The sequence below is a fragment of the Macaca mulatta genome, chromosome 1 (genome assembly GCF_049350105.2).
Source record: "Macaca mulatta isolate MMU2019108-1 chromosome 1, T2T-MMU8v2.0, whole genome shotgun sequence".
NCBI lineage: Eukaryota > Metazoa > Chordata > Mammalia > Primates > Cercopithecidae > Macaca > Macaca mulatta.
This window is the reverse complement of record NC_133406.1, coordinates 208,282,905-208,309,524: the sequence shown is the minus strand read 5'-3', so window position 1 is coordinate 208,309,524 and position 26,620 is coordinate 208,282,905. Positions and strand designations below refer to the sequence as shown.

The following is a 26,620-nucleotide window of genomic DNA, read 5'->3' as shown; positions in this document are numbered from 1 at the left end:
TTCCAATTTGGGGCTAATATGAACAAAGCTGCTATGAAAAATTCTTGTATAAGTCTTTTTGTAGTCATGTGTTTTCATTTCTTTTGGATAAATACCTAGGAGTGGAATTGCCGGGTCTTAGAGTAGGTATAACTTTAGTAGAACTGCTAAATAGTTTTCCAAAGTGACTGTAGCATTTTACATTTCCACCAGCAATGCATGAGAGAACTAACTTCTCCACATCCTTGCCAAGATTTGGTGTTGTCAGTCATTTTGTTTTTGGCCATGATGGTGGGTGTGTAATGACATTTCCTCATGGTTTTAATTTGCATTTCCTTGATGACCAGTGACATCTTTTCATATGCTAATTTTGTTTGTTTTCTATTATGAAGTGTCTGTTCAAATCATTCGCCCATGGGTTGTTTGTCCTATTGTTGAGTTCCTATTGTTGAATTTTTCTTTTTTCTTTTCTTTTCTTTTCTTTTTTTTTTTGAGACAGAGTCTTGCTCTGTCGCCCAGGCTGGAGTTCAGTGGCTCAATATTGGCTCACTGCAAGCTCCGCCTCCCGGGTTCATGCCATTCTCCTGCCTCAGCCTCCCAAGCAGCTGGGACTGCAGGCACCTCCCACCACGCCCGGCTAATTTTTTGTATTTTTAGTAGAGATGGGGTTTCACCGTGTTAGCCAGGATGGTCTCAATCTCCTGACCTCGTGATCCACCTGCCTCGGCCTCCCAAAGTGCTGGAATTACAGGCATGAGCCACCGCGCCCGGCCCAAGAAGATTCTTTAGAGGATTTTCTGTGTACATGATTATATCTATAAACAATAACAGTTTTTCCTTTTCTGTGTACATGATTGTATCACCTGTAAACAAGAAGTTTTTCCTTTTTACTCTTTATGCCTGTTATTTATTTATGTATTTTTTTTTTTTGAGACAGAGTCTCGCTGTGTCACCCTGGCTAGAGTGTTATGGCGCAATCTCGGCTCACTGCAGCCTCCGCCTCCTGGGTTCAAGCGATTCTCCTGCCTCAACCTCCTGAGTAGCTGGGATTACAGGTGCCCACCATCGTGCCCAGCTTATTTTTGTATTTTTAGTAGAGATGGGGTTTCACCATGTTGATCAGGCTGCTCTCGAAGTCCTGACCTCATGATCGGCCCGCCTCGGCCTCCCAAAGTGCTGGGATTACAGGCGTGAGACACTGTGCCCAGCCTATGCCTGTTATTTCTTTAACATCTCTTATTGCACTGACCAGCACCTCCAGGACAGTGCTGGATGGAAATAGCTGAGAGCACAAATCTTGCCCTGTTCCCTGTCTTAGGGGGAAAGCACTTGATCTTTAAATTAAGTAAGGTATTAGCAGTTGGCTTTTTGTAGATGACCTTTAGCAGCTGAGGAAATTTCCTTCTATTTCTATTTCACTAGAGTTTTTACTATGAATAAGTGTTGGATTTTTCAGATGTCTGTTCTGTGTCTGTTGAGATAGCCTTATTTTTTATTGTTGTTCTGTTAATGTGGTGCTGATTGACTTTCAACTGTTAAACATCTTGTAATTCCAGTGATGAACTGCACTTGGTATTATCCTTTCATATATATTTGATTTACAATTTTTTCTTTTTTTTTTTGAGACAAAGTCTCGCTGTCACCCAGGCTGAAGTGCAATGGTGCGATCTTGACTCACTGCAACCTCCGCCTCCTGGGTTCAAGCAATTCTCCTGCCTCAGCCTCCCAAATAGATGGGATTACAGGCGTCTGCCACCACACCCAGCTAATTTTTTTGTACTTTTAGTAGAGATGGGGTTTTGCCATGTTGGCCAGGCTGGTCTCGAACTCCTGACCTCAGGTGATCCAACCACCTTGGCCTCCCAAAGTGATGGGATTACAAGTGTGAGCTACTGCACCTGGCCACAGATATAATATTAAGTTGGTTTTTTTGTTGTTGTTGTTGTTTTGAGACAGAGTCTCACTCTGTCACCTGGGTAGAGTGCGTTTGAACAATCTTGGCTCACTGCAACCTCTGCCTCCCAGGTTCAAGTGATTCTCCTGTCTCAGCCTCCTGAGTAGCTGGGACTACAGGTGCACGCCACCACGCCCAGCTAATTTAGGATTTTTGTGTCCATGTTTACAAGGGATATTGGTCTGTAGGTTTCTTTTCTTTTTTTCTTTTCTTTTTTTTTTTTTTTTTTGAGACAGAGTCTGATGCTATTGCCCAAGCTGGAGTGCAGTGGCACGATCTCAGCTCACTGCAACATTTGCCTCCCAGGTTCAAGCAATTCTCCTGCCTCAGCTTCCCAAGTAGCTGGGATTACAGGCATGTGCCACCACGCCTAGCTAATTTTGTATTTTTAGTAGAGACAGGGTTTCTCCATGTTGGTCAGGCTGGTCTCGAACTCCTGACCTCAGGTGATCCGCCTGCCTCGGCCTCCCAAAGTGCTGGGATTACAGGCATGAGCCGCCGCACCCGGCCTTGTAGTTTTATTTCCTTATAATGTTTTTGGTTTAGGAATCAGAGTAATACTGGCCTCATAAAATGAGTTGAAAGTTTTTCTCCTTGTCTATTTTATGAAAGTGTTTGTATAGATGAGTATTATGTCTTTCTTAAATGTTTGATAGAATTCAACACTGAGGACATTTGGGTCTGGAGTTTTCTTTGTGGGCAGTTTTAAAATTATATTTTAAATTGATTTAATACAATTTAATTTTTAAGTTTTATATATGGCTATTCAGATTTTTAATTTTTTTCTCATACTAGGTTTTTTGTTTTTTTTTTTTGAGACAGAGCCTCACTCTGTTGCCCAGGCTGGAGTACAGTGGTGTGATCTCACCTTACTGCAACTTCCGCCTCCTGGGTTCAAGTGATTCTCGTGTCTTAGTCTCCTGAGTAGCTAAAATTATAGGTACACACCACCACACCTGGCTAATTTTTGTATTTTTAGTAGAGATGGAGTTTCACCATGTTGGCTAGGCTAGTCTCAAAACTCCTGACCTTGGGTAATCCACCCGCCTTATCTCCCAAAGTGCTGGGATTACAGGCCTGAGCCACTATGCCTGGCTTCTTGTACTAGTTTTGATCACTTATAGCACTCAGGGAATTCATCTATTTCATTTAATTTGTTGAATATATTAGCATAGAGTTCATAATAGTTTCTTTTTATTCTTTCAATGTTTGTAGAATCTGTAGTGATGCTTCATTCCTAATACTGGTAATTTATGTCTTCTTTTTTTTTTTTCTTGGTCTAGCTAAAGGTTAATCAATCTTTATTGATAATGATTAATTTATTGACATTGATATAGATAACCAGCTTTTGGTTTCATTGATTTTTCTCTATCATTTCTTGGTTTCTATTTTGTTCATTTCTGATCTTGTCTTTATTATTTCCTTCCTTCTACGTACATTGGGTTTAATTTAATTTGATCTCCTTTTCTCTGGATTCTTTTTTTTTTTTTTTTTTTTTGAGACTGGGTCTCCCTCTGTCACCCAAGCTGGAGTGCAGTGGCTTGATCTCGGCTTACTGCAACCTCCCCATCCCGGGTTCAAGTGATTCTCCTGCCTCAGCCTCCTGAGTAGGTGGGATTACAGGTGTGTGCCACCATGCCCAGCTAATATTTTGTGTGTTTTTAGTAGAGATGGGATTTCGGCACATGAAAATCCTAAAATACTTGGAAATTAAACATTAAACTTCTAAATAAATAGACATTTATAGAACACTCCACACAAATCAAACTTTGTTGTTTGCAGTTCAAGCAGTTTAGAGGAAAATGTATATTTTATTTTTTATTTTATTTTTTATTTTTTGAGACATAGTTTTCACTCTTGTTGCCCAGGCTGGAGTGCAATGGTGCAATCTCAGCTCACTGCAACCTCCACCTCCCGGGTTCAAGCGATTCTTCTGCCTCAGCCTCCCAAGTAACTGGGATTACAGGCATGCACCACCATGCCCGGCTAATTTTTTGGATTTTTAGTAGAGATGGGATTTCACCGTGTTGGCCAGGTTAGTCTCGAACTCTCGACCTCAGTTGACCCGCCCGTCTCGGCCTCCCAAAGTGCTGGGATTACAGGTGTGAGCCACTGAACCCGGCCCGGAAAATGTATAGTTTTAAATTCTTATATTAAAAAAAAAAAAAACTAGAGTCAGACTTCTAGTTTGATTCCATATGGTCAGAGAACATACTCTGTGTGATTTTAATCCTTTAAATGTTCTAAAAACTTGGGCTAGGTGTGGTGGCTTATGCCTGTAATCCCTGAGGCTGAGGCAGGAGGATAACTTGAGGCCAGGAGTTTGAGACCAGCCTGGGCAATGTAAGCAGACCCCTGACTCTATAAAAGCCTTAAAAATTAGCCAAGTGTGGTGGCGTGCACCTGTGGTCCTAGTTACTTGGGAAGATGAGGCTGGAGGATTGCATGAGCCCAGAAGTTTGAGGTTATAGTGAGCTATGATTGCAGTCCTGCACTCCAGACTGAATGACGGAGCAAGACCCTGTCTCTAAAATTAAAAAATAAAAAAATTTTTTAAAAATTATAACATGTTTTATGGCTCAGGGTATGGTCTATCTTTTTTTTTTTTTTTTTTTTGAGACGGAGTCTAGCTCTGTTGCCCAGGCTGGAGTGCAGTGGCCGGATCTCAGCTCACTGCAAGCCCCGCCTCCCGGGTTCATGCCATTCTCCTGCCTCAGCCTCCCGAGTAGCTGGGAGTACAGGCGCCTGCCACCTCGCCCGGCTAATTTTTTTTGTATTTTAGTAGAGACGGGGTTTCACCGTGTTAGCCAGGATGGTCTCGATCTCCTGAACTCGTGATCCGCCCGTCTCGGCCTCCCAAAGTGCTGGGATTACAGGCTTGAGCCACCGCGCCCGGCCAGGGTATGGTCTATCTTGATTAATGTTTGCTACATACTTAAAAAGAATGTATATATTGCTTTTGTTGTATAGAGTGTGCTATAAATGTAAATTTGTCCAAGTTGGTTGATAGTATTGCTCAAGTGTTTTATTTAATTTATTATTATTATTTTGAGACAGGATCTCACTCTGTCACCCAGGCTAGAGTTGCAGTGGTAATAACATGGTTCACTGCAGACTTGACCTCCTAAACACAAGTGATCCTCACAACTCAGCCCCATCAGTAGCTGGGACCACAGGTGCATGCCGCCATGCCCAGCTAATTTTTACATATTTTGTAGAGATGGTTGTCTCTCTGTTTTGCCCAGGCTGGTCTTGAACTCCTGCCCTCAAGTAGTTCTCCCACTTTGGCCTCTCATAGTGCTGGGATTACAGGCATGAGCCACCATGCCTGGCCTGATAATGTCCTTTTTAAATGGAGCTCAGACTATTAATATTTAATATAATTATTAATATAGTTGGATTTAAGTGTACTATCTCGCTATTTGTTTTCTATTTATGCCAACTTTTTAAATGTCTTTTGTTCCTTTTCTCTTCTTGTTTTTTTTTTTTTTTGAGACAGAGTTTCGCTCTTTCGCCCAGGCTGGAGTGCAGTGGCACAATATCAGCTCACTGCAACCTCTGCCTTCTGGTTTCAAGTGATTCTCCTGCTCCAGCCTCCTGAGTAGATGAGATTACAGGCGCTCGCCACCACACCTGGCTAATTTTTGTATTTTTAGTAGAGATGGGGTTTCACCGTGTTGGCCAGGCTGGTCTCGAACTCCTCTCCTCGTAATCTGCCTGCCTCAGCCTCCCAAAGTGCTGGGATTACAGGCGTGAACCACCACGCCCGGCCCATCTTTTGTTCTTTTTCTTTTCTTTATCTTGCCTCAGCGAAAGAATATTGAGGTGGTTCACGCCTATAATCCCAATACTTTTGAGGGTCTGTGGTGGGAGGATCGCTTAGGGCCAGGAATTCAACACCAGCCTGGGCAACATAGCAGGACCCCATCTCTGCAAGAAATTTTTTAAAAAATTAGTTAGGCATGATGGTGGTCTCCCGTAGTCCCAGCTACTCAGGGGGCTGAGGTGGGAGGATCACTCAGGAGCTGAGGCCAGGAGTTGAAGGTTACAGTAAAGCTATAATCATGCCACTGCACTCCAACCTGGACAACAAACTGAGACTCTATCCCGGAAACAAACAAACAAAAAGAATATTGAGCACTTTTTTAGTATTCTGTTTCATCTCCACTATGGGCTTATTAACTTAATCTCTGTCTTATTTTTAGTAGTTGTTCTCAGGGTTTTAATACACATTTTCCCTCATCACAATATGCACTTCACTTATTACTCATCACATATTATAGAGCTTCATATATAGCAGGTTTCACAAACTACAGCCTTCAAGCCAAGCCTGAATACCTACCTGCTTTTGTAAATAAAGTGTTATGGGAACATAGCCATGGTCATTCAATTACATATTTTTTCATCAAGTCCAAAATGTCTACATAAATATGACACATTTTGTGCTGTAAGGACAGAGTTGAGTAGTTGCAATGGAGGCCACATAGCCTGTAAAGCCAAAATATTTACTGTGTGGCGTTTTAAGTAAAAGTTTGCCAACTTCTCATGTTTATTATAAGAAACTTACAGTGGTATATTTCTGTTTTTCACTTCCTTCAAATATTTTTTCTGTCCCCACCTTTTCTGGAACCTCAGTTACAAATATATTAGACTATTTGATATTGTTCCACATTTCACTAAAGCTCTGTTCTTTTTTTTTTCTTTTCTTTTCTTTTCTTTTTCTTTTTTTTTCTTTTTTTGAGACAGTTTCGCTCTTGTTGCCCAGGCTGCAGTGCCATGGCGCAGTCTTGGCTCACTGCAACCTCTGCCTCCCGGGTTCAAGCAATTCTTCTGCCTCAGCCTCCTGAGTAGCTGGAACTACAGGTGCCCACCACCATACCTGGCTAATTGTTGTGTTTTTAGTAGAGACGGGGTCTCACTATGTTGGCCAGGCTGGTCTCAAACTCCTGACCTCAGGTGATCTGCCTGCCTTGGCCTCCCAAAGTGCTGGGATTATAGGCCTGAGCCACCACAACCAGCCAAATTTTTGTATGTTTAGTAGACACAGGGTTTCACTATGTTGGCCAGTTTGATCTCCGTCTCCTAACCTCAAGTGATCCGCCCGCCTTAGCCTGTCAAAGTGCTGGGATTACAGGCATGAGCCACCATGCCCAGTCTTTTTTCTTTTTTTTTTTTTTTTTTTTTTTGAGATGGAGTCTCGCTCTGTTATCCAGGCTGGAGTACAGTGGCATGATCTCAGCTAACTGCAACCTCCACCTTCTAGGTCCAAGCGATTCTCCTGGCTAAGCCTCCCTAGTAGCTGGGATTACAGGTGTGCACCAAGACGCCAGGCTAATTTTTTGTATTTTTTAGTAAAGACAGGGTTTCACCATGTTGACCAGGCTGGTCTCGACTCTTGACCTCAGGTGATCTGCCCGCCTTGGCCTCCCAAAGTGCTGGGATTACAGATGTGAGCCATGCCTGGCCTCTGTTCATTTTTTGTCCTTTTTTGTTTTCTTTTTGAGAGAGTCTTGCTCTGTTGCCCAGGCTGGAGTGCAGTGGCACAATCTCAGCTCACTGCAATCTTTGCCTTCCAGGTTCAAGCGATTCTCACGCCTCAGCCTCCTCAGTAGCTGGGATTACAGGTGTGTTTCACTATGTTGCCCAGGCTGGTCTTGAACTCTTGAGCTCAGGCAATTCACTTGCCTTAGCCTCCCAAAGTACTGGGATTATAGGCTTGAGCCACTGAGCCCTCCCGTTAGTCTTTTTTTTTTTAACTTTAGTTCAGATAATTTCCACTGTATGTCTTCAAATTCATGGAATTGTCTTCTGCAGTTTATAATCCGTTAATAAGCCCATCTAGTGCATTTTTAATTTCAGATACTGTATTCTTTTCCTTTTTTTTTTTTTTTTTTTTGAGACAGAGTCTTTCTCTGTCACCCAGGCTGCGGTGTAGTGGCACAATCTCAGCTCATTGTAGCCTCCACCTCCCAGGTTCAAATGATTCTCATGCCCTAGCCTCCCGAGTAGCTGGGATTACAGGTGTTGGCCACCATCCCTGCTAAAATTTTTATACTTTTAGTAGAGAGGGGGTTTCACCAAATTGACCAGACCGGTCTCAAACTCCAGGCCTCAAGTAATCTGCCTGCTTCAGCCTTCCAAAGTACTGGGATTACAGGCATGAGCCACTTCACTTAGCCCAGATATTGTATTTTTTAATTTCTATAATTTTTTTTTCTTTTTTTTGAAAGGGAGTGTTGCTCTATTGCCCAGGCTGGAGTGCAGTGGTGTGAGCTCAGCTCACTGCAACCTCTGCCTCCTGGTTCAAGTGATTCTCCTGCCTCAGTCTCCCCAGCAGCTGGGATTATGGAATTACACTTACATGCCACCGTGCCCGGCTAATTTTTTTTTTTTTTTGAGATGGAGTCTCGCTCTGTCGCCCAGGCTGGCACAACCCCGACTCACTGCAACCTCCACCTCCCGGGTTCAAGCAATTCTTCTGCCTCAGCCTCCCAAGTAGCTGAGATTACAGGAGCATGCCACCACTCCTGGCTAATTTTGTGTGTGTGTGTGAGTGTGTGTTTTTGTAGAGATAGGATTTTGCCATGTTGGGCAGGCTGCTCTTAAACTCCTGACCGCAGGTGATCTGCCTGCCTCGGCCTCCCAAAGTGCTGGGATTACAGGCCTGAGCTACCACATCCAGTCTAATTTTTGTATTTTTAGTAGAGATGGGGTTTCACCATGTTGGCCAGTCTGGTCTCCATCTCCTGACCTCAAGTGATCTGCCCGCCTCGGCCTCCCAAAGTGCTGAGATTACAGACGTGAGCCACTGGGCCGGCCCTAATTTCTAGAAATTTTATTTGACTATTTTTATATCTTTCAATATGTTCATTTTTAAAAAAATATTTGAGTATATGTATAGTTAATGCTTTTACATCCTTCTTTGCTAACTCTAGCATCTCTTTCTAGATCTGTTTCTATCGACTAATTTTCCTTCTGATTAAAAAAAAATGTTTTATTTATTTATTTATTTATTTATGGAGACAGGCTCTCACTATGTTATCCAGGCTGGAGTGCAGTGGCTATTTACAGGTGTGATCATAGCGTACTGCAGCCTCTGACTCCTGGACTCAAGCAATCCTGCTGCCTTAGCTTTTCAAGTAGGTGGGACTACAGCCTCACGCCATTGTGACTAATCATTTTGTTATGGAATGATGGACACTATAAATATATATTTTTGAGTATCTGGTTTTTGTTGTCTGTCTTAATTGAATTTTGGTTTACTTGTTAATTTGTTAATGAATCAGCTTGATTTTGAGGCTTGTTTTTAAGCTTTGGGGCAGTTCTCTCTAAGATATTACTCTTCCAGGGTCTCTACTTTATGCCCTGGATGTTCAGCTTCAGCAAACAATGTTTACTCTGACTGGTCAAAACTTAAATATCAGCCAGGCACACTGGCTCACACCTAAAATCCCAGCACTTTGGGAGGCTGAGGCGGGTGGATCACCTGAGGTCAGGAGTTCAAGACCAGCCTGACCAACATGGTGAAACCCCATCTCTACTAAAAATACAAAAATTAGCCAGGTGTGGTGGCAGGCGCCTGTAATCCCAGCTACTCAGCAGGCTGAAGCAGGAGAATCACTTCAACCTGGGAGGCAGAGGGCTGCAATGAGCTGAGATCACACCATTGCATTCCAGCCTGGGCAACACAGCAAGATTCCATCTCAAAAACAAAAAAAAAGTGGGGGGGAAAAGAAAAAAAAACCAACAACTTAAATATCTTCCAACTCTCTGTGTGTGAGCTCTGGGAATTTTTCTGCTCGTAGAAACTCAGGACTCCTGTGAAGAGTTATTGATCTCTTTGCATAGTTGCTGCTTCTCTGGTACTTTGCCTCAAACTTCCAGGCACCTCATGCTCCTAAACACTGATCTCTGCTCCATTCAGTGTGATTTTTCTCTTCCTGTATTCCAGTCCAGAAAGCCAAAGTAATAGTAGGACATACCTCACTTGGTGCCATTCTCTCAGGGATCACAGTCCCATACTCCCTGATTTCATTGTCTGAAAATAATTTTTTTCATGTATTTTGTTCGGTTTTTCTAATTGTTTATAGCAGAAGGCCAAGTCTAGTACCAGTTACTCCAACATGGGAAAAGAATTTTATTTTTGTGGTTTTCTGATTTTACTTTATAGATACACAGTATCACCTGCAGTAATAATAATTCATTCTTTCTAATATTCACACATTGTAGTTAGTTATCTTGTCTAATTCATTGGCTAGTACTTCCAGGACAATGTTAAATAATAGTATTGATATTTCCTGGTATTTTTCTGTAAGGGTAGATGGGACAGCATTTTAAAGGGAGGCGGGGCATGGTGGCTCACGCCTATAATCCCAGAACTTGGGGAAGCCCAGGTGGGTGGATCGAAGAATCGCTTGAGCCTGTGAGGTGGACATTGCAGTGAGCCAAGATCGCGCCATTGCATTCCAGCTTGGGCTACAGAGTGAGACTCCGTCTCAAAAAAACAAAAAACAAACAGAAAAAAACAAACAAAAAATTTTAAGAGAGCATTGACTGGGCACAGTGGCTCATGCCTGTATATAATCCCAGCACTTTGGGAGGCAGGCAGAACACTTGAGTCCAGGAGTTTGAGACAAGCCTGGCCAACATGGCGAAACTCCGTCTCTACTAAAAATACAAAAAATTAGCTGGGCGCGGTGGCACATGCCTGTAGTCCCAGCTAGTAAGGAGGCTTGAGGCACAAGAATCGCTTGAACCTGGGAGGCAGAGGTTGTAGTGAGCCAAGATCGCACCGCTGTACTCCAGCCTGGGCAGCAGAGTAAGACTCTGTTTGAAAAAATAAAAAAAGAGAGCAAGAGAATTTTCAGGGTTAATGAAAATACTGGGGAAAAGGGCACTGTCCTATGGTGTTGACGGAGATACAAATTGATAGTGTTTTTGGAAGGCCGTTTGTCAGTACCCACTTAACAACTGGACTTCTAGGAATCAAATTATGTCCTTAATGCTTGTCTTAGTCTGTTTCTGTTGCTATAACAGAATACCACAGACTGCGTAATTTATAAAGAACAGAAGTTTATTTGACTCACAGATCTGATGCCAGCATCTGGCAAGGATCATCAGATGGTGGAAGGCATCCCATGGCAAGGAAGTACAGGAGCAACACAGAGAGACAACAAGGGGGCCAAACTCTTAGCAGGAGCCCACTCCCATGCTAACTAACCCACTTCCGAGATAACGGCATTAATCCATGCATGAATAAGGTGCCCACGTGACCTAATAACCTCTTTAATCTACCTCTTAATACTGTTCCATGAGTTTGTAGCGACATTAAAACCATAACAATGCTCAAGGATGTATATGCAAAAAAAAAAAATTTTTTTTTTTTTTTTTTTTTTTTGAGATAGAGTTTCCCTCTTGTTGCCCAAGCTGGAGTGCAATGGTGAGATCTCAGCTCACTGCAACCTCCAGCCCCCCAGGTTCAAGTGATTCTTCTACCTCAGTCTATCCCAGAGTAGCTGGGATTACAGGCTCACGCCAATACATCCGGCTAATTTTTGTATTTTTAGTAGAGACGGGGTTTTGCCACATTGGCCAGGCTGGTCTCAAACTCCTGACCTCAGGTGATCCACCCGTCTCGGCCTCCCAAAGTGCTGGGATTACAGGCGTGAGCCGCCGTGCCTGGCCTGCAAAAATATTTGTTGCAGCATTGTATTAGTCTGTTCTCACACTGATCCAAAGAAGTACCCGAGACTGGGTAATTCATAAAAGAAAGAGGTTTAATTGACTCAGTTCTTCATTGCTGGGGAGGTCTCAGGAAACTTACAATCATGGCAGAAGGTGAAGGAGAAGCAGGCATCTTCTTTATAGGGCATCAGGATGGAGTGAGTACCAGCAGAGGAAATGCCAGATGCTTATAACACCATCAAATCTCGTGAGACTCACTCATTGTCATGAGAACAGCATGGGGGAAACTGCGCCTATGATTCAATTACCTCCACCTGGTGCCACCCATGAGCATTACAATTCCAGATGAGATTTTGGGTGGGGACACAGCCAAACCATATTAAGCATTATTTATCGTATCAAAAAAATGTAGTCATGACCCAACTACCTTGTTTCAAAGAGAACAGAGGAATTACTATATTTTAACTGAGGGGATATGCTAATACAGGTTGAGTATCCCTAACCCGAAAATTCGAAATCTGAAATGCTTCAAAATCTAAAACTTATTGAGTACTAACCTGATGCTCAAAGGAAATGCTCATTGAAGCATTTTGGATTTTGGATTTTCCAATTAGGGATGCTGAACCTAAGTATAATGCAAATATTCTAAAATAAAAAAAAATATGAAATTCAAAATGCTTCTAGTCCCAAGCATTTTAGATAAAGGATACTCAACCTGGCCGGGCGCGGTGGCTCACGCCTGTAATCCCAGCATTTTGGGAGGCTGAGGCGGGCAGATTGCCTGAGGTCAGGAGTTCGAGACCAACCTGACCAACATGAAGAAACCCTGTCTCTACTAAAACTACAAAAGTTAGCTGGGCATGGTGGCGCATTCCTGTAATCCCAGCTGCTCGGGAGACTGAGACAGGAGAATCGCTTGAACCCAGGAGGCGGATGTTGAGATGAGATTGTGCCATTGCGCTCTAGCCTGGGTAACAAGAGCGAAACTATCTCCAAAAACAAAAAAGGATACTCAACCTGTAAAAGATTAGGCACTGATTTAATTCTTCTGTAGCAATATTCCCAGATGTCTTGTTTCGCAGTTGTCCGACGTAACCACGCATATGTTATGTCTCTGTTAGCACAGTATCCTGGGTTTGTCTGTACTCCAGAAACAAGGTCATATAAGCACTCAGCAAAAGCTGAATCTTGGGGCACATAATGATAATGTGAAGGTCCAATCCCTAGCTAAGTGACTCAGTCTTTTTTATTTAATAATTTCTGGGAGATTTGGGATTTCGAAGCCCATTACTAGTAGAACCTGGCCTATATTAAACATGGAAGAAACTTCATTATAGACAGAACTCTTGGGAACTAATTCATTATAGGGTCTTCATCTCTATATATGTTCATGTTTATAACTTTCATACAGTACTGAGTAGTAGTTAATGTATTTGTAAAATAACCGCTCAGGCCGGGTGCAGTGGCTCACTCCTGTAATCCCACCGCTTTGGGAGACTGAGGCAGGTGGATTGCTTGAGCCCAGGAATTTGGGACCAGCCTGGGAAACATAGTGAAACCCCATTGCTACTAAAAATACAAAAAATTAGCCAGGCATGGTGGTGCACGCCTGTAGTCCTAGGTACTCTAGAGGCTGAGGTGGGAGGATTGCTTGAACCTGGGAAACAGAGGTTATAGTGAGCCAAGATTGTGCCAGTGGCACTCCAGTCTGGGTGACAGAGTGAGACCCTGTCTGAAAAAAAAAAAAAAAAAAAAATCAGGTTAAGTGACTGAATCTGGTGGTGGTCTGGGGTGGGAGTTCAGATGGTGAGGCATTAATATAGTCTTACTCATAGGTAAAGACTGGATTAGATTATTCCAGTAATACAAAGGTCATTCATCATCCAAGAAATCCATTAATGTAATATACCATTTTAACAGGTTGTTTTGGGTTAAATTTGTTCTCCCAAAATAATATGATTAAGTCCTAATCTACAGTCTTTTATTTGGAAATAAGGCCATTGAAGATGTAATTAATATGGTCACTAGGGTAGGGTGGACCCTTAATCCAGTATCACTGGTGTCCCTATGAGAAGACAGTGTGAAGATGTGAGGAGAGAATACTTTGGGTTTTGTTTTGTTTTGTTTTTGAAACGGAGTCTCACTCTGTTACGCAGGCTGGAGTGCAGTGGCGGGATCTTGGCTCACTGCAACCTCTGCCACCCAGGTTCAAGCGATTCTCCTCTGTCAACCTCCCAAGTAACTGGAATTATAGGCGCCTGCCACCATACCCAGCTAATTTTTGTATTTTTACTAAAGAGAGGTTTTCACCATGTTGATCTTACCATGGTGACCATGTTGGTCTCGAACTCTTGACCTTAAGTGATCTACCTACCTCGGCCTCCGAGGTAGGCCTACTACTCCAAGGTAGTGCTGGGATTACAGGTGTGAGTCACCACACCTGACCAAGGAGGACAGAATACTTTGTAATGATAGAGAGACACACATGGAGGGAGAAGATGGCCATATGAAGACAGAGGCAGAGATTGGGGATAAGCTGCTTCAAACCAAGGAACACCTAGGGCCACCAGAAGATAGAATGAAATAAAGAAGGATTCCTCCCTTACAGGTTTCAGAAAACACATGATCCTGTTGACAATTTAATTTTGGATTTCTAGCCTCCAGATTGCAAGACAATAAAATTATATTTTTTTAAGTTACCTAGTTTGTGGTACTTTGTTAATGGCAGCCCTAGGAAACTAATATACAAAGAGGGGAAAACGTATAAATGCAGAATAAACATTTAATACATTTTAACTCTAATTTATGATTTTTTAAGTTTTAGCAGATTGAAAACAAAGGGTACCAATCAAACTCCTATATTAAACGTCGTCATTCTTTTTTTTTTTTTTTTTTTTTGAGATAGAGTCTGTCTCTGTTACCCAGGCTGGAGTGCAGTGGCACAAACAAGGATCACTGCAACCTTGACCTCCTGGGCTCAAGGGATCCTACCACCTCAGCATACCATGTAGCTGGGACCACAGGTGCACGCTACCATGCCCAGCTAATTTTTGTTTTGTTTTGTTTTGTTTCTAGAGACAGGATCTCACTTTGTTGCCTAGGCTGGTCTCAAATCTTAAACTCCTGGCCTCAAGTGATCCTCCTGCCTTGGCCTCCCAAAGTGCCCAAATTAGAGATGTAAGCCACCATGCCCAGCCTAAGCATCATTATTAGTAGTTAAATTTTAGCAGTGTTTCCATTCAGCAAGTGACACCTGCTGTCATGGCCTCTGTTCCACACTTTATGGGAGATCCTAGCCCATGCAGTAGGACAAATATAAGAAATGAGGCAGAGGCCGGGCGCGGTGGCTCAAGCCTGTAATCTCAGCACTTTGGGAGGCCGAGGCGGGCGGATCACAAGGTCAGGAGATCGAGACCATCCTGGCTAACACGGTGAAACCCCGTCTCTACTAAAAATACAAAAAAACTAGCCGGGCGAGGTAGCGGGCGCCTGTAGTCCCAGCTACTCGGGAGGCTGAGGCAGGAGAATGGCGTAAACCCAGGAGGCGGAGCTTGCAGTGAGCCGAGATCGCGCCACTGCACTCCAGCCTGGGGGACAGAGCAAGACTCCGTCTCAAAAAAAAAAAAAGAAAGAAATGAGGCAGAAAAATGGAACTACATGAAATAAAACTCCTTATTTGCAGACACATAATTATCTACGAAGAATGTTTCAGAAAATCTTTGGGTGGTTTTTTTGTTTTTTGTTTTTTTTTTTTTGAGAAGGGTCTTGCTCTGAGGCTCAGGCTGAAGTGCAGTAACTTACTGCAGCCTCAACCTCCTGGGCTCAAGCAATCCTACCTCAGCCTCCCAAGTAGCCAAGACCACAGATATGTGCTATTTTCTTATTTTTGTAGAGACAGAGTCTCCCTGTGTTGCTCAGGCCACTCTTGAACTCCTGGGCTCAAGTGATTCTCCCAACTTGTTCTCCCAAAGTGCTGGGATTATAGGTATGAGCTATAGCACTTGGACTCAGAAAATCTTTGGATAAACCATTAGAATAATAAGAGACTTTAGCTAATAAGAGAGGTTGCTACATACCAGATTAATATACAAATATGAATAGTATGCCTATAAACCAGTAATAATGCAGTAGGAAAAAAAGTGCCCATTCATTATAGCAATAAAATCTATGAGCAGTAGGAATAAATCTAACAAAAATATGTAAGATCTTAACAGAGAAAATAACATTGAAGAGTATGAAAGACCTGAATAAATGGAGAATTATACCATGTTCATGGATGGTGAGACTCAACATTGTAAAGATGTGAATTCTCCCCTAAATTAATCTAGAAGTTCAATACAATAATGAAGCTTGTCAAACTGATGCTAATATTTATGAGGTAGAAGGGTCAACAGCATTTTTGAAAAAAATGTTACTTGATGCCATGCCTGGTGGCTCAACACCTGTAATCCCAGCACTTTGGGAGGCAAAGGCGGGTGGATCACGAGGTCAGAAGTTCGAGACCAGCCTGGCCAACATAGTGAAACCCCATCTCTACTAAAAATACAAAAATTAGCCAGGCATGGTGGCGTGTGTCTGTAATCCCAGCTACTCAGGAGGCTGAGGCAGGAAAATCGCTTGAACTTTGGAGGTTGGAGGATGCAGTGAGCCGAGATTGTACCACTGCACACCAGCCTGGGCAACAGAGAGTGACTCCATCTCAAAAAAAAAAAAAAAACTTGAGGCGGTGGGGCAACTCATTTTAAAGTTTTGGTAATACTGTGAAGTGTTGGTGCAGAGACAGGCAAATTGAGAAAGTGAACTGAATAAAAATCTCATCAATAGATCCATAAATTATGGACTCCAGATGTATAACAGTAGTACCATTACAAATTAGTGGGGAAGGCTGGGTGTGGAGGCTCATGCCTGTAATCCCAGCATTTTGGGAGGCCAAGGTGGGCGGATCACTTGAGCTCAGGAGTTTGAGACCAGCCTGGGCAACATGGTGAGACCTTGTCTCTTATTTAAAACAACAACAGGCCGGGCGCGGTGGCTCACGCCTGTAATCCCAGCACTTTGGGAGGCCGAGGTGGGCGGATCACAAGGTCAGGAGATCGAGACCACGGTGAAACCCCGTCTCTACTAAAAATACAAAAAATTAGCCGGGCGCGGTGGCAGGCGCCTGTAGTCCCAGCTACTCAGGAGGCTGAGGCAGGAGAATGGCGTGAACCCGGGAGGCGGAGCTTGCAGTGAGCCGAGATCGCGCCACTGCCTGGGCGACAGCGCAAGACTCCGTCTCAAAAAAATAAAATAAAATAAAACAACAACAACAAAATAGTGGGGAAAGGATAAACTTTTCAATAAATGGTGCCAGGAAAGTTGTGGGGTTTTTTTGTTTTTTTTTTTGTTTTTTTTTTTTTGAGACAGAGTCTCGCTCTGCCGCCCAGGCTGGAGTGCAGTGGCGTGATCTTGGCTCACTGCAAGCTCCGCCTCCTGGGTTCACGCCATTCTCCTGCCTCAGCCTCCCGAGTAGCTGGGACTACAGGCGCCCGCCACCTCGCCCGGCTAGTTTTTTTGTATTTTTTTTTTAGTAGAGACGGGGTTTCACTGTGTCAGCCAGGATGGTCTCGATCTCCTGACCTCGTGATCCGCCCGTCTCGGCCTCCCAAAGTGCTGGGATTACAGGCTTGAGCCACCGCGCCCGGCCAAGAAAAGTTGTTTATATGGAAAAAAAAATTAGAATACTATGTACAAAATAAATTGAAGTAAATTAAAGCCCTAAAAGTGAAAAACAGAACTTTAAAAAATTCTTTATGTCCTTGAGATAGGGAAGGATTTCTTAAAATACAGAAGAAGCATACCACTAACTGATTGATAAATTTGACTGTATTAAAACTAAAATCGGTACTGGGTGTGGTGACCCACGCCTGTAATCCCAGCACTTTGAGAAGCCAAGGTGGGCTGACCACCCGAGGTCAGGAGTTTGAGACCAGCCTGGCCAACATGGTGAAACCCCATCTCTACTAAAAATACAAAAATTAGCCAGGCGCCTGTAATCCCAGCTACTTGGGAGGCTGAGGTAGGAGAACTGCACAAACCCAGGAGGCCGAGGTTGCAGTGAGCCGAGATTGTGCCACTGCACTCCAGCCTGGGAGACAAAGCAAGACTCTGTCTCAAGAAAAATAAATAAATACATAATAAAAATACAAAAATTAGCCAGGCATGGTGGAAGTACTGGGATGGGAAGCATGCAGATCATATAGGGCATTTTAGCTTATGAGAACTTTGGAGTTGGATGATAAACCATTGGAAAGTTTTGTGTAGAGGAGTAATGTGATTTCACTTATGTTTTAGAAGGATCATTCTGGCTGCTGTATTCAAACTAGACTGAAGTTGCAAGGAGGCTATTAAAATAGCCTTTAGGGCCAGGTGCCACTTTGGGAGGCCGAGGAGGGCGGCTGAGGTCAGGAGTTTGAGAGCAGCCTGGCCAACATGGCAAGATCTGTCTCTACTTAAAGTACAAAAATTAGGCCAGGCACGGTGGCTCACGCCTGTAATCCCAGCACTTTGGGAGGCCGAGGCAGACGGATCACGAGGTCAGGAGATCAAGACCATGCTGGCTAACACGGTGAAACCCCGCCTCTACTAAAAATACAAAAAAATTAGCCAGGTGTGGTTGCAGACGGCTGTAGTCCCAGATACTCGGGAGGCTGAGGCAGGAGAATGGCGTGAACCAGGGAGGCGGAGCTTGCAGTGAGCCGAGATTTTGTCACTGCACTCCAGCCTGGGCAACAAAACGAGACTCCATCTCAAAAAAAATAAAAAAATACAAAAATACAAAAGTTAGCTGGGCGTGGTGGTGGGCGCCTGTAATCCCAGCCACTTGGGAGGCTGAGGTAGGAGAATCACTTGAACTCTGAAAGCGGAGGTTTCAGTGAGCTGAGATTGCGCCACTGCACTCCAGCTGGGGCAACAAGAGCAAAACTCCATCTCAACAAATAGCCTCTAGATGATAAGTGATGGTGACTTGGATCAAGGTGGCAGCAGCAGCCATGGAGAGAAGTGGTGGGATTTTGCTATTCTGAAGGTGAAACCAACAACATGGAGTCAAAGATGACACAATGGCTTTGATCTAAACAGCTGGTAGAATGGAGGTTACGTTTCCTAAGATGGATAAGAGTGTAGGAAAGGTAGATTTAGGATGGAGGTGAACAAAAAGTATGGTTTTGCACATGTTAAGATGCTGTGATTTGCTGGGCGTGGTGGCTCATGCCTGTAATCCCAGCATTTAGGGAGGCCAAGGCAGGAGGATTGCTTCAGCCCACCAGTTTGAGACCAAGCTGGGCAACATAGTGAGACTGTGTCTCTATTTATTTAAAATAAATAATTTTTTTAAAAAGATGCTATCATATTATGAAATATGTGTTTGGTCTTCATCCCTCTTTCCTGGCATACAACTAAAATCCTTAGAATCTCCAAAGTGGTGTCTTTTTGTATGCTCATGAATTGACTGCTGGCTGACTGGCAGCCTCTAGGTAGCTTCAGGTTTGGGGCTGGTCACCAGAAAGGTCAAGCAGGAGTAGAGAAGTAGGACTTTCAGCCCACCCCCAGCCTCTGGGGAGGAGAGAGAGGCTAAAAGTTAATTTGATCACCAATGGCGAATGATATCATCATTCATGCCTACATAACGAAGTTTCCATAAAACCCAAAAGGCCTGGGTTTGGAGTGCTTCCAGATAGCTGAACATGGGGAGGTTCCTGGAGGGTGGTACACTTGGTGGGGGCGTGGAAGCTCCAAGCGCCTTCCCACGTGCCTTGCCCTATGCATCTCTTCATCTATATCCTTTGTAATATCTTTTATAAGAAACCAAGAAACTTAAGTGTTTTCCTAAGTTCTGTGAGCTACTCTAGCAAATTAATCAAACTTAAGGAGGGCATTATGGGAACCCCAGTTTATAGCTGGCTAGTCAGAAGCACACATAAAACAAGCTGGGGCCTGCAATTGGCATCAGAAGTTGGGGGATGCCTTCTGGGACTGAGCCTTCAACCTCTGGGATCTGATGCTCTCTCCAGTTACATAGTGTTAGAATTGAATTGAATTACAGGACAACTTGCTGGTGTCAGTGCAGGACTGATTGCTTGCTTGATGTTTGAAACTATGAGCCTGGATGGGATCCTAAATACTCCCTAGGGAACGATATAGGTAGAGAAGATGTTTGAGGCCTGAGACCCTGTACATTCCAAAATTTGGAGATTAGGAAAATGGAGAAGAACCAGCAAAGGAGACTGAGAAGGAGTAGCCGGTGAGGTAGGAGAGCCATGAAGGAGTAGTGTCCTGGTGGTCAAGTGAAAAAAGTGTTTTAGGATGAAGACAATGACCAACTGTGTAGGCAAAATGAAGACAAAGAAATGATCATTGGATTTGACAACACGCAAGTTACTAATAACCATAAAAAGGATGGTTTTGGCCAGTCCCGATGGCTAACGCCTGTAATCCCAGCACTTTGGGAGGCCGAAGCAGGCAGATCACCTGAAGTCAGGAGTTCGAGACCAGCCTGGCCAACATGGTGAAACCTCATCTCTACCAAAAATACAAAAATTAGCTGGGTGTGGTAGCACGCATCTGTAATCCCAACTACTCAGGAGGCTGAGGCAGGAGAATCTCTTGAACCCGGGAGGCAGAGGTTGCAGTAAGCCGAGATCACGCCACTGCACTCTAGCCTAGGTGATAGAGTGAGACTCTAACTCAAAAAAAAAGAGTGGTTTTGATGGATGGTGATGAAAACCTGACTGGAATGGGTTCAAGAGAGACAGGGAGACAGCAAATACAAACAAAACAGAACAAAACTATTTCAATGAATTTTGTGTAAAGGGAGTTGAAAAGAAAAATGGAATAGAAGCCAAAATGTAGGTGTGAAATCAAGGGGAAGTTTTTTTGGTTTTTTGTTTTTGAGACGGAGTCTCGTGTCACCCAGGCCAAAGGGGAAGTTTTTGTTGGCACATCTGTTTGTTTGTTTTTGAGTTACAGTCTTGCTCTGTCGCCTAGGCTGGAGTGCAGTGTCGCAATCTCGGCTCACTGCAGCTTCTGCCTCCCAGGTTCAAGCGATTCTCCTGCCTCACCCTCCTGAGTAGCTGAGATTACAGGCGCCCACCACCATACCCAGCTGATTTTTGTATTTTTAGTAGAGATGGGGCTTCATCATGTTGGTCAGGCTGGTCTAGAAATCCTGACATCAAGTGATCCGCCCGCCTCAGCCTCCCAAAGTGCTGGGATTACAGGTGTGAGGCACCGCGCCCGGCCTGTTTGTTTGAGGTGCAGTCTCACTCTGTTGCCCAGACTGGAGTGCAGTGGCGCAATCTCTTCTCACTACAACCTCCACCGCCCAGGGTCAAGCAAATCTCCTACGTCAGCCTTCTGAGTAGCTGGGATTACAGGTATGCTCCACCATGCCCGGCTGATTTTTTGGTACTTTTAGTAGAGATGGGGTTTCACCATGCTGGCCAGGCTGGTCTTGAACTCCTAACCTCAGGTGATCTGCCCGCCTCGGCCTCCCAAAGTGCTGGGATTACAGGCGTGAGCCACCACGCCCGGCCTCTGTTTTTAAGATAGGAGATACTTGATACCATGTTTGTACAATATTTGCAATTACCCACTTTGTGTACAGAGGGGAATGATTTTGAATTCAGCTTAAGCACAGCTTATTTCTGCCTGTCTTGCGTTCAGAGACCCACCCTTCCTGAGCAATGTCACATTTGCTTCTGCAAGGTGCCCTGAAGGCACTACCAGCCCGGGATCAATTTTCAGGTTAATTTTTCTTTTTTTAAACTTTATTTATTTATTTTTATAGAGATGGGGAGCTTACCATGTTGCCCAGGCTGATCTCGAACTCCCGGGCTCAAGCGATCTGCCCGTCTCAGCCTCCCAAAGTGCTGTGATTACAGGCATGAGCCACTGTGTCCGGCCTATGTTAATTTTTCTGGTTGAGATTTCCCACACCAAGCAGGTAAAGTAAATCTGGCCTCCAGAATCTCACAAGGCAAACCACTGGGCTTCAGTATTTCACCTAGGGCCTTTTTTTCCCTACCCAGGGCCCTGCAAAGACAAACTTTCTTTACCTTCTCATTGGACTTAGTCAGAATTTTTAGTCCCTTTTCACTAAGGTTGTGGTCCTCAGAGGGTTCTAACTTCCCAGCTGTCAGCTCTAATAGATCAGAGTTTGGTACTGGTAAGGACCTAGTCCCTTAGCCATTACTGGCTCACACAGCTCAGGCTGTGCTGCCTCCGCTTAGCTGGCGTCTAGGGATTTCTACATCTTTCTTGCAAGCTCAGCCACACCTTTAAAAAACTTCAGCTGTATTTTATCCAGCATCTCTAGGGATTTGTGGCAGAAAAGTTTTCACCACTATTTTGCTGGAACCAGAAATTTTTCTCCTCACTCTACCTGGCTAATTCCTGCTCACCTTTGAGGTCTCAGTTTAAATGTTACTTCTAAAGAGGTATCCCCAACCTTCTCCATCTCAGTCTAAGCTAGGATACTACTCATAGCCCCTTTATACTACTCATAGCACCTTCTTTCTTTCTTAGCACTTAACTTGTCATTGTAACTTCATGCAAGTCTTTGTTGAATTTAATTAAATTTAACTACACACACACACACACACACACACACACACACACACACACACACATATATGGAATCTCACTCTGTCGCCCAGGCTGGAGTGCAGTGGTGCAATCTCGGCTCACTGCAACCTTCACTTCCTGGGTTCAAGCAATTCTCCTGCCTCAGCCTCCCAAGTAACTGGGATTACAGGTGTGCGCCATGATGCCCGACCTTTTTTTTTTTTTTTTTTTTTTTTTTAAGTAGAAATGGGGTTTCGGCATGTTGGCCAGGCTGGTCTTGAACTCCTGACCTCAAGTGATCCACCTGCCTCAGCCTTCCAAAGTGCTGGTATTACAGGTGTGAGCCACCTATAATTTAACTTTTTCAGAGACAGAGTCTCTGTGGCCCAGGCTGGTGTGCAGTGAGTGTTGTGATCATGGCTCACTGCAGCCTCCACCCCCTGGATTCAAGTGATCCTCCTGCCTCAGCCTCCTAAATAGCTAAATATATATTAAAAATATATATATATATATATTTTTTTTTGTAGAGATAGGGTCTTGCTATGTTGAATAGCCTATTCTTTCACTCCTAGGCTCAAGCTATCCTCCTGCCTCTGTCTCCCAAAGTGCTGGGATTACAGGCATGAGCTACCACCCTGGGCTGGAGTCTTTGTTTAATGTCTGATAACCGTTTTAGATTGAAAACAACATGAAGGCAAAAATCAAATGTGTTGGCTCAACATATAGCAAAAGGCCTGATTTATTGAACATGCTCATGCCTGTAATCCTAGTATTTTGGGATGCTGAGGCCAGAGGATCTCTTGAGCCTAGGAGTTCAAGACCAGCTTGGGCAACATAGTGAGACCTCATCTCTATATTTAAAAAATGAAAGAAGGCTGGGCACGGTGCCTCACGCCTGTAATCCCAGCACTTTGGGAGTCCAAGGCGGGTGGATCACGAGGTTAGGAGTTCAAGACCAGCCTGGCCAGATGGTGAAACCCCATCTCTACTAAAAATACAAAAATTAGCCAGGCACGATCGCGGGCGCGATGGCGGGTGCCTGTAATCCCAGCTACTCGGGAGGCTGAGGCAGGATAATCGCTTGAACCTGGGAGGTGGAGGTTGCAGTAAGCTGAGATCGCGCCACTGCACTGTAGCCTGGGTTACAGAGCAAGACTCTGTCTCAAAAAAAATAAATAAATAAAGAAGAAGAAGATGCTCAATAAATTTTGCTAATAAAACAAGTAATTTTCTAAAAAACTAGTCTCAGGTTTTTTTTTTTTTTTTTTTTTTTGGTTTTTTGTTTTTGTTTTTGTTTGAGACAGAGCCTTGCTCTATTGCCAGGCTGGAGTGCAGTGCTGCGACCTCAGCTCACTGCAACCTCCACCTCCCAGGTTCAAGCGATTCTCCTGCCTCAGCCTCCTGAACAGCTGGGACTACAGGTGTGCACCACCACGCCCAGCTAATTTTCATATTTTTAGTAGAGACGGGGTTTCATCATGTTGGCCAGGATGATCTTTGGCTCTTGACCTTGTGATCTGCCCGCCTCAGCCTCCCAGCGTACTGGGATTACAGGCATAAGCCACCGTGCCCAGGTGATAACAGTCTAGTATTAAGTGATGTGTTGAAACCTATTATCTTCTGTGTCTTGGCAATTATATTCTCCAACAAGAAAGAGTTCTTAATGGAATAAAAGAGGCTTCTGATTATTATTTTAGTTGACTCACCTTAGAAAAGGATTGTTCACTTTGGGAGGCTGAGGCAGGAGGATTGCTTGAGTCCAGGAGTTAGAGACCAGCTGGGGTAACATAGCGAGACCTTATCTCTATTAAAAAAAAAAAAAAAGCCAGGCATGGTGGTGCACACCTGTAGTCCCAGCTACTTGGAGGCTGAGGTAGGAGAATCACTGAAACCAGGAGTTTAAGGTTGCAGTGAGCATTTTTTGTTTGTTTGTTTTTTGGGTGTTTGTTTTTTGAGATGGAGTCTTGCTCTGTGGCCCAGGCTCGAGTGCAGTGGTGCAATCTTGGCTCACTGCAACCTCTGCCTCCCAGGTTCAAGCAATTCGTCTGCCTCAGCCTCCCAGGTAGCTGGGATTACAGGCATCCGCCACCACACCCAGCTAATTTTTGTATTTTTGGTAGAGACAGGGTTTTACCATGTTGTCCAGGCTGGCCTCGAACTCCTGACCTCAGGTGATCCTCCCGCCTCAGCCTCCCAAAGTGCTGGGCTTACAGGAGTGAGCCACTGTGCCCAGCCGCAGTGAGCTTTGATCACACCACTGCACTGCAGCCTGGGCAACAGAGCAAGATCCTGTCTCAAAACAAAATAAAATAATTGTAATGTAGGTTTTGGTAACCACACGTGTCTTTTCCTCTTCAGAATGGAGATCTCCTCTCATCAGTCTCACCTCCTGCAGCAACTGAACGAGCAGCGCAGGCAAGATGTATTTTGTGACTGCAGTATTCTAGTTGAAGGGAAGGTCTTCAAAGCACATCGAAATGTATTATTTGCTAGTAGCGGCTACTTTAAAATGCTTCTTTCTCAGAATTCAAAAGAGACAAGTCAGCCAACCACAGCTACATTTCAGGCTTTCTCCCCTGACACTTTTACAGTTATCTTGGACTTCGTATATTCTGGCAAACTGTCTCTTACTGGTCAGAATGTCATAGAAGTAATGTCGGCTGCTAGCTTCCTTCAGATGACTGATGTCATAAGTGTATGTAAGACTTTTATTAAATCTTCCTTAGACATTAGTGAGAAAGAAAAAGATCGCTATTTCAGTCTCTCAGATAAAGATGCCAATTCTAATGGTGTAGAACGTTCCTCTTTTTATAGTGGTGGCTGGCAAGAAGGAAGCAGTTCTCCACGTTCTCACCTAAGCCCAGAGCAAGGAGCAGGTATAATAAGTGGAAAATCTTGGAATAAGTATAATTATCATCCAGCCTCCCAGAAGAATACTCAACAACCCTTGGCCAAGCGTGAACCAAGGAAAGAGTCCATTAAAAAGACCAAACATTTGAGAATGTCACAGCCTTCTGAAGTTACTCATTATAAGTCAAGCAAACGAGAAGCACGAACATCTGATTCTTCCAGCCATGTTTCCCAGTCTGAAGAACAAGCACAGATTGATGCTGAAATGGACTCTCCTCCTGTTGGCTATCAGTACGGTCAAGGATCTGATGTCACATCCAAAAGTTTTCCAGGTACCCAAGAAGGGCATAAGTCCCCTCCTCTAGGTTCCAAAGTGCTATATAAATCGGTCTTCTGTCAAAACACCCTTAGTTTCAGGTGCTCTAAGCAGTTGAAGCAACTGATTTTTTTCAAAAGTTCTATTTCTGTAATGAAATTTATTTAGTAACGACAGGCGTGGTGGCTCACGCCTGTGATTCCAGCAGTTTGGGAGGCTGAGGTGGGCAGATCACCTGAGGTCAGGAGTTCAAGACCAGCCTGGTCAACATGGCAAAACCCCATCTCTACTAAAAGTACAAAAAAATGAGCGGGGCATGGTGGCATGTGCCTGTAATCCCAGCTATTCAGGAGGCTGAGGCAGGAGAATCACCTGAACCCAGGAGGCGGAGGTTGCAGGGAGCTGAGATTGCGCCACTGCCCTCCAGCCTGGGTGACAGAGCAGGAGTCCTTCTCAAAAAACAAAAAAAATTAGCCAGGCATAGTGGTGCACACCTGTAGTCTCAGCTACTCAGGAGGCTGAGGCAGGAGAATCACTTGAGCCTGGGAGGCAGAGGTTGCAGTGAGCTGGGATTGCACCACTGCACTCCATCCTGGGCAATAAAACGAGACTGTGTCTCAAAAAAAAAGGAAGAAGAAATTTGTTTCATAAAACGTGGATTTATTCAAAATAATATTGAATAAATATAATGACAATCCAAATAATAAGAGTACTAAGGGTCAGAACCCATGATTTTTCTTTTTTTTTTTTTTTTTTTGAGACGGAGTCTCGCTCTGTAGCCCAGGCTGGAGTGCAGTGGCCGGATCTCAGCTCACTGCAAGCTCCGCCTCCCGGGTTCACGCCATTCTCTCGCCTCAGCCTCCCGAGTAGCTGGGACTACAGGCGCCCACCACCGCGCCCGGCTAGTTTTTTGTATTTTTTAGTAGAGACGGGGTTTCACCATGTTAGCCAGGATGGTCTCGATCTCCTGACCTCGTGATCCGCCTGTCTCGGCCTCCCAAAGTGCTGGGATTACAGGCTTGAGCCACCGCGCCCGGCAGAACCCATGATTTTTCAAACCTGTATCTGTGGGTGGTTAGATTACTCTTAAATGTTTAAAGCTCTTTTCTAAATAGTTCAATCTCTAAGACACATATTTTCACTTTTTTTTTTTTTTTTTTTGAGACAGAGTCTTGCTCTGCCCAGGCTGGAGTGCAGTGGCCAGATCTCAGCTCATTGCAAGCTCCGCCTCCCGG

At 44.1% G+C, this 26,620-nt stretch overlaps 1 protein-coding gene across 9 annotated transcripts in view; it reads left to right on the top strand.

Annotated features, from left to right (window-relative positions):
• Nucleotides 1–26,620, top strand: part of ZBTB8A (zinc finger and BTB domain containing 8A) — a 66,515-nt gene that overhangs the window by 28,095 nt on the left and 11,800 nt on the right. For 5 of the 9 annotated variants that reach the window (XM_077964515.1, XM_028836425.2, XM_028836423.2 and 2 more), the window contains one exon: nucleotides 24,578–25,401. In XM_077964515.1, coding sequence (XP_077820641.1) covers nucleotides 24,579–25,401 — 823 coding nt within the window. In that variant the 5' untranslated portion in view covers nucleotide 24,578. The remainder of the gene's footprint in view (nucleotides 1–24,577; nucleotides 25,402–26,620) is intronic. The other 4 variants (XM_077964533.1, XM_077964536.1, XM_077964544.1 and 1 more) reach the window with 3 other exon arrangements.